Source organism: Mobula birostris, chromosome 27 (genome assembly GCF_030028105.1).
Source record: "Mobula birostris isolate sMobBir1 chromosome 27, sMobBir1.hap1, whole genome shotgun sequence".
NCBI classification, from domain to species: Eukaryota; Metazoa; Chordata; class Chondrichthyes; order Myliobatiformes; family Myliobatidae; genus Mobula; species Mobula birostris.
The window spans coordinates 511,688-524,264 of NC_092396.1; the positions used below are offsets into that span (position 1 = coordinate 511,688).

Below are 12,577 nucleotides of genomic sequence, written 5' to 3' on the forward strand. Positions count from 1 at the left end.
ATTTCCTGAATTTTATTCTCCCGTCTCATAACCTCACACCCACTATATGCCACATTATGAGCTCCTCCACAATAGCAGCATTTTGGTTGCACTCCTGTTCCGCACTTTCCATATTCATGATCATCCCCACATCTAGCACATCTCCTCTGCCTTTTACAGTTTTTAGCCACGTGTCCAAACCTTTGACAATTATAGCACCTCAGTGGCTTTGGCACATACACCCTTACTGGGTAACTCATGAAACCCTGGAACACCTTCCTTGGCACTCTTTCTTCTTCAAATTCAATCAATACTGTTTCACTTTCCTTCTTCATTCCCTCCTTTGTTGTTTTCAGTCTTTGAACATTCATTTCTTTTCCTTCTTTGATATTCCTCTCTAACATCTCCATATTTTTACTCATTAGTACCCCCGTGATCACTCCTTTACAACCACCATTCCGTGCTCCCACCCTCCCTGTGTATTCCACCTTGCATTTTCCTATCTCTTTTAGCTTGAGGGTGTAAGGGGGTTTTGTCTCTTACGTTACTGCGTAGGCTAACTAAAATGGCTTCTTTGTTTTGTTATACTTGGGAATACTTCTTTGTTATGTTAAACGCTGAGAATTTTTTTGCGCTAACAGTTTGTTTTGGGTTAGACGGTGATAAGAAAATGTTACGAACCAATTGGGATAGTTGTTATGATTTTGGTGTATCTGGAAGATTTGTATGTGCGGGGTTTTGGAGAGAGAAGGCAGGAGAGAGAGACAGAGGACGGACCAGGTGCTGTGATGTCCGCTAACAGAGTCAGACCCCGAGGACGGCGTTCGGCGAGGAGATGGAGACGGACTCGTGTGGAGCGTCTGGTCGACCACCGTTGTTGGTCCCAGGCGGCCAGTCAAGGTGGTCCGAGGGGTCGCAGGGTGAAGAAGAAGGGTCCTGAGCTCCAACTGTTTGTGCATGAAGAGATTGCACTTTGATAAGTGTGGCACCTTTTATTTTCCTTTTATATTTTATTCTCTATTAATTATATAGTTCCAGTAAATCATTTAATCGTATCTGGTGTATTGTCTGTTATTTGGGCAGGGTGGGGTACATCACACAGCATCCACACAAACTAATTACCCAGTTTGGCGGGGCCAAGGGCTGTTTCCCTAGACGACAGCGAGCCAAGCGACCCTGAGGGTGGCCGGGGGGCTATATTGTGGGGCCTTTCATCTGGAATTGGATCTACTGGTATGCTGTGTGGTTGCCCTTTTTAAATCAGTAATGTGTGTCTCTGTGGGTTATTTGCTGGTTATTGCTGTATGCATGGTTGGTAAGGTCTTTGTTCGAGTTCAGTCTAGCATTGACGAGTTGGAGGTGGAACTTGAGGCTGTCCATGCTGTTGAGAAAGAGAGGAAGGAGTGGTCTGATTCAGAGGTAAGGTCTGCAAATAAAAGTTCTAGCTATGGCAGGCTCCGCCTGGCGTTTGGGATAGCGTCCACCCCAAGAGGGGCGGAGGCGTGTGAGATGTGGGCGGAGCGGATCTCTCAGTTGTTAGATGAGTGGCAGTGTTCGGTTGAGGGAGAGCGACAGGGATTGGTTGAAAGTTTGAGTAGGCAAGCTGGTGATGGTGTTAGAGCTGTCAGATTCACTTACACCATAGTGACAGCTGTCAGTTATTTGAAAGAGGCGGGGAAGTTTTCAGTGTGTCTTCTCTGGCTAGGAGGGTGGCTAAATTGCTTGCAGTGCCAGGGGGAACATTTCAGGGGATCAGCCCCTCCTTCAGTTGTTCAGCTGATCAGAGAGGTGTCGGGAAACTTAGTGGAGGCCCAGTGGGGGAATGGCTTGGGGTCTCTGGGGAAGCAGGTTCCCAGCAATGTACCAATGAACTTCTGAAAGGAAAAGACCCTATTCCTGAAGGCTTAGAGGGCCCATGCCCCAGGGTGTCGTTATGGATAGAGGGAAGCAATGCTAAAGCTATCTTCGACCCCAGGGCGCAGGTCAAGTTGTTGTACAGTTCGTTTTACAACCGGTGTCTGAAGCATTTACCCTTGACAACCGCAAGGACACCGGAGACTTTGGGTACCAGTGCCAGTAGTTATCCAGAAGACGATGATTGGTTAATGACCCTGGAGTTCCTGGGGGCATTGTCTGGGCACCCAGCGTGTCGAGTTGCTTCTGAGGACGTGTGTAGCAGCCTTGAACCGGTACCGAATTTAAGCGAGACCCCGCGGTGGTACGGCCTGGGGAAAGTAGCTGAGGTGAGAACCTCTTAGTAGATGCTCCGAACTGCCACGAGGGAGGGGAGTTGGCCGCTGAAGACACCCCAGTGGGAGAGAGGTTGCAGCAACGGGATCCTGGCGCCATGAAGATGGAGGCAGCGTGTGTGGGGATTATGCAACATGGTTTAATGTGCTGGATCTGAGGAGTGGATGTTGCCAGATTCCGAGGAGTGCGGCTGTCGAGCCGAAGACGGCCGTTATTAGCTCCCTAGGATTATTCTGATCCGAAAAGATGCCAAAGGGCATATCCGGAGCCCCTGCATCCTTCCCCCGGGGCATGAGAAAGACCATGGGGGAAGTGAAGGTGTGTGGAGTTTTGGCGTATGTGGATGACAGCCTAGAGCTTGGATTCGCCTGGGGGGACTATGATGCGAGGCAAATGGCTGAGCCCGGGCAACAGAAGCGAAGTGTTAAATGTGGAGGAGTTTTTGGCCGGAGGAGTTTGGTGCAATGTGAGAAAAATGACCCGACATACCAGTTGAACTTCCTGGTGTTGGAACAGACGGTGGTGGACCTGGGGATGGAAACCCAGGTCATCAATCTGAATGAGACACAGGGGAGAGAGGGGATTTGCACTGCTGAACTGAGTGCTCAGAAATGCCAGCCGGAGACTGAGGGCCGCGCTTGTGGGGCAACCATTGCAGACTTGGAATTCACGCTCATCAATGTGGAGAAGGAGCAACGAAATTCCGAGCCGTCACTGCGGTCATGTACTGATGAATTAATTCAGCGAGAAGAAACAATGACCCACCTTCGAAGGGATCAGCAGAAACTCAAGACGTCGATTCAGAAAAGATTGAAAGACTTACAAGTTGGGGAAGATCAAGGAAGTGTTCTGACTAAGGCCAACAGAAAACTGAGAGCCCAGGGAGGGGAGTTTGACTACACTCCAAAGGAGGTGAAGAAATGAAGGACAGATCTCGGAAAAGGGGGGCGGACGCTTGAAAGGAACCTGAAGATGACTATCGTGAGTTTAAATGAAGTGGAAAAGCTGAAAGTTGACCTGGAGGACGTCCTCAGGAAGAAACAACCGGAGGCTGAACATCCTTTAACTGCTGCTTTTCAGGTCAGGGTGGAAGAAGCTGGTGGGGTAGCTGCGTCCCAGATTGAGATGACCAAGAACCCTGAGTTAGAACTGTTGAGGCTGTGGCGAGAGTTGAAGGAATCCCCGAAGAAGCTGACATCTCGACTGCAGGAGGCTGAAGGGGTAGCCCCGGCTAAATATTTCAGTTTGGAAAAGTTTAAACAGCAGCTACTGATCGAGGGAATGAGGAAGGATACGGATTCGAAGGAAGATGTGCTGCACATGTGGTACATGCTGCCTTTCGCTAACTTCCCCGTGTTTGAGGAAGAGACCTTTGGCCCTTCTCCCACTGAGTCAGGTGTAGTGGGGAGGGCTAGCTGTGGGTAGACTGAGTTACGGCAGGATCAGGAAGGAGGAGAGGTGAGGCCCCAGACACGGGACTGGGGGCTCTGAGCTGTAGTCGTGGCCTGGGTGAGAGAGGAGTTGGCAAACAGGCCCGAGGTATCCCTAGTAGTGTCTGAGCCTTTTGGGTTTAGGTGAGGGGGTACAGAGGTCTCGGAGGGTTAAGAAGCTCCCAGATAGGTTGGCCTATGTAGCGCCCGTGGGACGGGAGTAAGGTCCACTGTTTGGGGAGCAATGTCACTGTGTGTATCTGTGTATGTGTGTGTTGTGTGTCTGCAGGACCGGTTGGCGAGTTATTTAGAAGTCATGAGTACATGACTTTATTTGGTGGGGGGAGAGTGTAAGGGGGTTTCGTCTCTTATGTTACTGCGTAGGCTAATTAAAATGGCTTGTGTTACATGCTCAAGGAGATCTGTTTTTTTGTGAGAATGATGTAATGGTCTTTTGGAGGTCACCTGATGTGATTTTCCCGCTGATGTGAGGTCATGTGATGACATGTGCCCCGTGACTATATAAGGGTCGACTCAGGTGACGCAGTGGGATTTTGAGTTTGTAGATTTCCAGATAGAACGTGTTGTGCCTCCGTTTCTGTTGCGTGTTTATTTTTGTGACGCAGTTTCATTTTTTAAATGGAAGATGCGTTCTCTTATAAGATATAGTATATTATTGGACTGGAAATTTGTGGCTGGAAGTGCCAATTTACTCAATTCCAACAGTTTTGAAGGGAGAGTGAAGAATTCATCGAAGTGAAGGATCGAGAGAAGTCAGCATCGTTTGGCAGTTTAATAAAGAATCAACCTTATTGAGTCTTCGTTGGAGAGAACCTGCATCAAGATAACTCTTGCAAAAGGGCAATGAGTTCATGCGAAAAGGTGCTCTCTCTCTCTAAAGGAATTTAAGGTCAGTTGATTTAAACTGTTTATTTTTGGCATCGGGAATCCTGTGGACAGAACCAGCAGTAAATGTGCGTCTGTGAAGAAATCCTTCTCCAGAGAAGTCTCTCCCAATTGAACGTGTAAAACTGTTGGACTTTCGAAGTTATCACTTTAAGAACTATATCTGACTGTATCGCTTTAAGAACTGTTTTAGCATTTAAAGCTTTAAGAACCAGAGTCAAGTGGAGTTGGTGAACAGCTGCGTACCTGTTAACCTCCGGTTAAAGTTTTCCTTTGTTTTTTTTTCCTTATCGTTTATACGTGTTTAATAAATGTTTGGTTGTTTTTATATAACCTGTCTCGATTAATATTCATTGTTGCCGGTTATGTAACACTTCTTTGTTATGTTATACTTGGGAATGCTTCTTTGTTATGTTAAACGCTGAGAAAGTTTTTTGCACTAGCAGTTTGTTTTGGGTTAGGCGGTGATAAGAAAATGTTACGAACCATTTGGGATAGTTGTTATGATTTTGGTGTATCTGGAAGATTTGTATGTGCGGGGTTTTGGAGGGAGAAGGCGGGAGAGAGAGACAGAGGATGGACCAGGTTCTGTGATGTCCGCTAACAGGGTCGGACCCCAAGGAGGGCGTTCGGCGAGGAGACGGAGATGGACTCGTGTGGAGCATCTGGTTGACCACCGTTGTTGGTCCCAGGCGGCCGGTCAAGGTGGTCCGAGGGGTTACAGGGTGAAGAAGAAGGGTCCTGTGCACGAAGAGATTGAACTTTGATAAGTGTGGCGCCTTTTATTTTCCTTTTATATTTTATTCTTTATTAATTATATACTCCCAGTAAATCATTTAATCGTATCTGGTGTATTGTCTGTTATTTGGGCAGGGTGGGGTACATCACACAGCATCCACACAAACTAATTACCCAGTTTGGCGGGGCCAAGGGCTGTTTCCCTAGATGACAGCGAGCCAAGCGACCCTGAGGGTGGCCAGGGGGGCTACAAGTGCTTTTTCAAGTTGTTCCTCATTCGCACATCTTACCAATAGGTTGCCATCATTAAGGACTTTTGCAAATACTATTTCCCCTATCTTAGTTGCCAGAGTTGTTGTTAGCACAAATGGGTTAATGTTGTTCATGTGTCCTTGAGCCTTCTCATTAAACCTAATTATGACAACACCTTCTCTCTGAACTTGTTCATCTTCCTCACTATCAGAGCTCTCTCCACCGTCATTTCTATTCTTTTATTCCCTTTGTCTCGGTTTTCATTCATCCGTCCCCTCACTATCTCCTCATTCCCTTTATTTCTCCCTTCACAATAATCCATTTCTCCCCAGTTGCCTACCTCTGATCCCAAATCCCTATCCCACTCCTTCTCCACTCTCTTTCCCTCAACAGCCCCCCTGCCTTGTCAATTATTTTGTGTTCAATATTTGTACTTAATTTAGATCACTTTGTAGAGATCTGTATTCACTTTGACACGAAAGAGTCTTTTTTTCTGTTGACAATGTCAAAAAAGCCAAATTAAATCCACTGTGATTCAATGTTGTAAAACACTAAAACATGAAAACTTCTGGGGGGTGAATACTTTTTATAGGCACTGTATAATCAATCTATGAATATAAGCAATTTTATGTATTTACATTTACTTTTTATTATTGTGTGTTTTATCTTATTATGTTTTTTCTTGTGCTGCATCAGATCTGGAGTAATAATTATTTCATTCTCCTTTACTAGGAGTGACATTAAATAATCTCGAATATTGAATTTTGTATCTTAATTTTCCCTGTGTACAGCTTGTATTCTTCCTACTAAATACATACCTGAGCCTCATGAATCAGTGATTCTGTGGACACGTTCGCTGAGCCATGTTCCTATCATCTTTGATCTTGCAACAGAGATACAGTGATTGTAGATTGCAAGTTTTTTCAGATTACGAAATTAGTAAGTTGCAGCATAAATCTCTCGCACACAGGAAAATCAACGAGCGGCACAGCTGAGGAGAAAAGCTTTGGCTGAAGCAGAGAAACAAAAGCAGAAGTTAGAAGAAACCATGATGTTAGAGAGTGGTGTTGCTCAACAAATTATGATACGTGCAAAGCTGCAGCAAGAACTTGAGAAAAAGAAACAGTGAGTATATGATTGTTCAACAACCTAATGTTCCATTCCTACAGTCCACTCAGAATTTTATTATACACTAACTGCCAGGAACACATATATACATTTCAAGGTTTTTAAATCCCTTTACATACTCAGTAGGTTTTTTTCTAAAGGGCAAATGATGAAGTTTGGAAGGGTTATTAAAACCAAAATACAGTGGATTCCAGTTAACTGGGACAATCAAAACCAGTACATCTTGGCCCAATTAAGCAGCTGCCCCAATTAGCAAAAGTTTCATGGAAATAGTTATAAAGGGTTAGTGGAGGTATAATTTGTCCATCTGTGCTAATCACCCCATCCTTGACTAAGCTGTTCCACCCTGAACATGATCTATTATGAGTCAACATGATGCTTTCAGATCAGGTCATGCATAGCGCATACCTCCGCCGCACTGCTCAGGTGTGTTTCTGGGGTACAGGGGCTAGTGACCTTTGTGCCTGTTTTGTGTTCTATCGCTGAGCAGCAGTGAACCATCTGATTGGTCTATCAGAGTTCTCTTTGGGAACTAGTTGACTTGATCAGCATTTCTGATCTGGCTATTGTTCACCATTGCACTTAATTAAAAAAAAGGTTTTAAAAAAAACAAACTACTGTTTAACCAACTAAAAAGTAAGGTATTTAAATGAAATACAGAACAAATTAGAACACTACCAAATACTACTCTGTTTTTTTGAAGAGAATATGCTAGAAGAGACTTCTAGTCTTATTTTATGGGATGCTTTTAAGACCTATATCAGAGGTCAAATTATTTCTTTTACCGCAAGTGTTAAGAAAAAAGCTAATAAGGAAAGAATTGAATTAGCCAGTCAGTTGAAACAATTAGACCAAAAATATGCTTTGGCTCAAGATCCTGTTTTATATCAAAGGCATGTTGAAATTAAAACTAAATATGATCTGCTTTTAACTTATCCTATTGAAATTCAACTTTTAAAAGATAAAAGTCAGTTTTATATTCATGGAGAAAAAAACGGGTAAACTATTGGCTAACCAGTTAAAGACCTTTATAGTTAAACTCCAAATTAAAGAAATTTGTAAAGCTAATGGTGATAAAACATCTGATCATTTAGAAATAAACAATTCTTTTAGAGAATTCTATTCTGAACTTTATAGTTCTGATCCACCTAAAGATAATACTGTAATGAATAATTCCTTAAATCGATTAAACATTCCTACACTTTCTGATGATAATTGAAAATTGCTGGATCAACCCATTTCTTATGAGGAAATTGCCTAGGTTATTCACTCTTTGCACACGGGGGAAGGCTCCGGGTCCTGATGGATTTTCTGGAGAGTTTTATAATGCTTTTGCCTCTTTGCTTATACCTCACATATTCAGTCCTTTAGGACTCTTTTAAATTAGGTAGTTTGCCACAATCTTTTTAGGAAGCCTCTATTTCGCTTATTCTTAAAAAGAATAAGGATCCAACTGAATGTTCCTCTTATAGATCAATTTCCTTAATGTTGATACTAAAATTTTATCTAAACTCTTGGTTCGTAGGATTGAAAATATTTTGCCATCCATTATTTCTGATGATCAGACTGGATTTATCAAAAATCGATATTCCCACTTTAATATTTGTCATTTATGTATGTTATTTATTCTCCTTCTAAAGAGATATCGGAATATGTGATATCTTTAGATGCTGAGAAAGCCTTTGATGGGGTTGAAAGGAATTATTTATTTAAAACTTTAGAAAAATTTAACTTTAAGGAGAGGTATTACCCATAAAGTTTCGCTTTATGCTGATGACCTTTTGCTCTACATTTCTAATGTGGAGTCTTCTTTACCTTACGTACTTTCTTTACTCTCCTGCTTTAGTCAGTTTTCAGGATATAAACTTAACTTTCATAAGAGTGAACTTTTTTCTTTGAATAATTTGGTATTAGTTAATACTAATCTTCCTTTTAAAATTGTAAGAAATCAATTTACTTATTTGGGCATAACAATTGCTAGGAATTATAAACTCCTTTTTAAAGAAAATTATTTTACACTTCTGAATTATGTTAAGAAGGATCTATCAAATTGGTCACCCCTCTCTTTATCATTGATTGGCTGAATTAATTCTATTAAAGTGAATATTTTGCTTAAATTTTTATATTTATTTCAGGTCATACCTGTTTTTATTCCTAAATCCTTTTTTGATTCTCTGGATTCTATTATATCTTCTTATGTATGGAAAAATAAAATTTCTCTATTAAATAAAGTTCATCTTCAAAAAGGTAAAAACGAATGGAGGTTTAGCCTTACCCAATTTTAGGTTTTATTACTGGGCAGTCAATATACGGAATCTTACATTTTGGTTATATTATATTAATCGAGAGGACTGTCCGGTCTGGGTTTCTTTAGAAGCTAATCCTGTTAATAAATTTTCTATCATTTTTCTTCTCAGATCATCAATTCCTTTATCTTTAAGTAATTTAACTGATAATTTTGTAGTTAAACACACTTTGAGGATTTGGGTACAATTTAGAAAGTATTTTGGTTTAGTGAGTTTTTCACTTTCAAATTCGATTTTTTTCTAACTTTTTTTAAACATTCTATGGCTGATGTAGTTTTAAAAGAGTGGAACAGATTGGGGATTAAATGTTTTCAGGATTTGTTTGTTGGAGATAGTCGCTCTTCATTTGAACAACTGTCAGCTAAGTATAGCCTACCCAAAACCCACTTTTTTCGATATTTACAAATTAGAGACTTTTTGCGCTCTCAACTACATACTAAAAGTCCAGATAAGAATTTGCTTGATATAATTTTTAATTTGAAACCCTTCCATAATGGATCTATATCTAATATTTATGGTATGTTGTTAGGAATGAGAAATATTCCTTTAGACAAAATTAAAAATCTCTGGGAACAAGATTTACAGATTCCAATTTCTGAGGATACTTGAAATGAATTTTTTAAATTGGTTAATACCTCATCATTATGTGCCTGTCATTCCCTTCTACAATTTAAAGTGATTCATAGGGCCCACATGACTAAAGATAATATATCCGCTTTTATTTGGATTTATCTCCTATTGTGATAGTCATAGTCATAGTCACACTTTATTGATCCCGGGGGAAATTGGTTTTAGTTACAGTTGCACCATAAATAATAAATAGTAATAAAACCATAAATAGTTAAATTATAATATCTAAATTATGCCAGGAAATAAGTCCAGGATCAGCCTATTGGCTCAGGGTGTCTAACCCTCCAAGGGAGGAGTTGTAAAGTTTGATGGCCACAGGCAGGAATGACTTCCTATGACGCTCTGTGTTGCATCTCGGTGGAATGAGTCTCTGGCTGAATGTACGCCTGTGGTCAACCAGTCCATTATGTAGTGGATGGGAGACATTGTCCAAGATGGCATGCAACTTAGACAGCATCCTCTTTTCAGACACCACTGTCAGAGAGTCCAGTTCCATCCCCACAACATCACTGGCCTTACGAATGAGTTTGTTGATTCTGTTGGTGTCTGCTACCCTCAGCCTGCTGCCCCAGTACACAACAGCAAACATGATCGCACTGGCCACCACAGATTCGTAGAACAATGTAACAATAGCTGTAACAATGGAGAAGCTTCACTGATTCATATGTTTTGAACTTGTCCGAGTCTTGAAAAGTATTGGAAGGCAGTATTCTAAACTTTTTCGGTGCTTTTTAAAGTAAATTTTAAACCTAATCCTTTGACTTCCTTATTTGGTATTGTTGGAGGAAATTATATTATTTTGGAGACACATGATTTGCACATTTTGGCTTTTATTTCTCTTATAGTCAGGAGGGCATTGTTGCTTAAGTGGAAGGATGCCACTCCGCCTACTTATACTTATTGGTTAAATGATGTTACATAATGCTTAAATTTAGAGAAGAATCGCTGTTCAATTTCTGAACCTAGACAAGATTTTTTAATATTGTGGGGACCTTTTTTGAATTATTTTCAAAATCTTTGATTTGCTACTAAGCGCAGATGTTGGCTAATAATATGTTTTACGATACGATAAGGATTTTTTCCTTTCCTTTTTTTTAACCAAACAGCTGTTTTTTTTCTGGTAGTCGGTTTAGATTTTTTTGTATAATAAAATTATCTCTTCAATATTATGTTTAAATTTAATTTATATGGATATGAGGTAATGAGACTATATTTGTGATTCCAATATATTATAATCAATATATATTATATATTTGACTGTATTCTTTCATGTAAGAAATCAATAAAAATATTGAAAACGAAAGATAATCTAGAAAATGGATGATATTTGCATGTACTCTTTATTAGGAACCTCCTGTACCTAATAAAGTGGCCATTGAGTGTACATTTGTGGTCTTCTGCTGCAATAACCCATCCACTTCAAGGTTCAATGTGTCTTGCGTTCAGAGATGATCTTCTGCATACGACTTTTGTAACGCATAGTTATTTGAGTTACTGTCATCTTCCTGTCAGCTTGAGCCAGTCCAGCTATTCTCCTCTGACCTCTGGAAAGACACTTTGCCCGCAGAACTGCTGCTCACTGTATGCTTTATGTTTTCTGCACCATTTTCTGTAAACTCTAGAAAACGTGTGTGAAAATTCCAGGAGTTCAGCAGTTTCTGCAATACTCAAACCACCCCATCTGCCACCGACAATCAAAGTCACTGAGATCACATTTCCTCCCCATTCTGATGTTTGGTTTGAGCAACAACAGGACCTCTTATGCACTGAGTTGCTGCCACATGATAATAGCCATTTACAGCAGTGAACTCTTTAGTACATCAACCATACACCTCACTTAGGAGAGAAGTTACACGAATACTTTATCAGTCATGATGAAAGGTCTCAACCTGATACATCAACAGTTTACACCTCTGCATAGATGCTGCCTGACCTGCTGAGTTCCTGGCATTTTGTGCATGTTGCTCAATACCTATTGCAGTTACTATGTTTCGAACTATACATAGGCTGAGAAAATAAAGGATGATAGGCTGGATTAGGCATTTCCCAGAATCAGGTTTAATATCACTAACATATGACCATAGACCATAAGACATAGGAGCAGAATAAGGCCATTTGGTACATTGGGTCTGCTTCGCCATTTAATCATCGCTGATCCTTTTTTCCCCTCCTTAGTCCCACTCCCCAGCATTTTTGCCATAACTTTTCATGCCATGTCTAATCAAGAACCTATCAATCTCTGCCTTAAATACCGCCAACAACTGGCTTCCACAGCTGTCTTTGGTAATAAATTCCACAAGTTCATCACCCTCTGGCAAAATAACTTTCTCCGCATCTCTGTTTTAAATGGACCCCCTCTATCCTGTGCTCCCTTGTCCTTGACTCTCCCACCATAGAAAACATCCTTCCCACATCTGCTCTGCCTAGGTCTTTCAATAATCGAAAGCTTTCAATGAGATCCCCTCTCATCATTGTAAATTCGAGCGAGTACAGACCCAGAGCTATCAAGCATTCCTAATAAAACAACCCTTTCATTCCCAGATTCACCCTTGTGAACCCTCTCCAATGCCAGCATTTCTTTTCTTAGATGAGGAGCCCAAAACTGTTCACAATACTCAAGGTGAGGCCTCACCAGCGTGTATAAAGCCTCAGCATCACGTCCTTGCTCTTGTATTCTCAACCTCTTGAAATGAATGCTAATATTGCATTTGCCTTGCTCATCACCAATTCTAGCTGCAAGTTAACTACCAAGTCCCTTTGCATATCAGATTTTTGGATTTTCTCCCCATTTAGAATATAGTCCTCACATTTATTTCTACTACCAAAGTGCATGACCATGCATTTTCCAACATTGTATTTCATTTTCCGCTCTCATGCCCATTCTCCTAATCTATCTAAGTTCTTCTGCAGCCTACCTGTTTCCTCAACACTACCTGCCATTCCACCAATTTTCGTATC

General features: G+C 41.0%; 1 protein-coding gene across 1 annotated transcript in view; it reads left to right on the forward strand.

The window, feature by feature from the left end:
• cfap74 (cilia and flagella associated protein 74) overlaps positions 1-12,577 on the forward strand; it is a 404,620-nt gene that overhangs the window by 214,899 nt on the left and 177,144 nt on the right. The window contains exon 11 of the mRNA XM_072244753.1: positions 6,526-6,680. Coding sequence (XP_072100854.1) covers positions 6,526-6,680 — 155 coding nt within the window. The remainder of the gene's footprint in view (positions 1-6,525; positions 6,681-12,577) is intronic.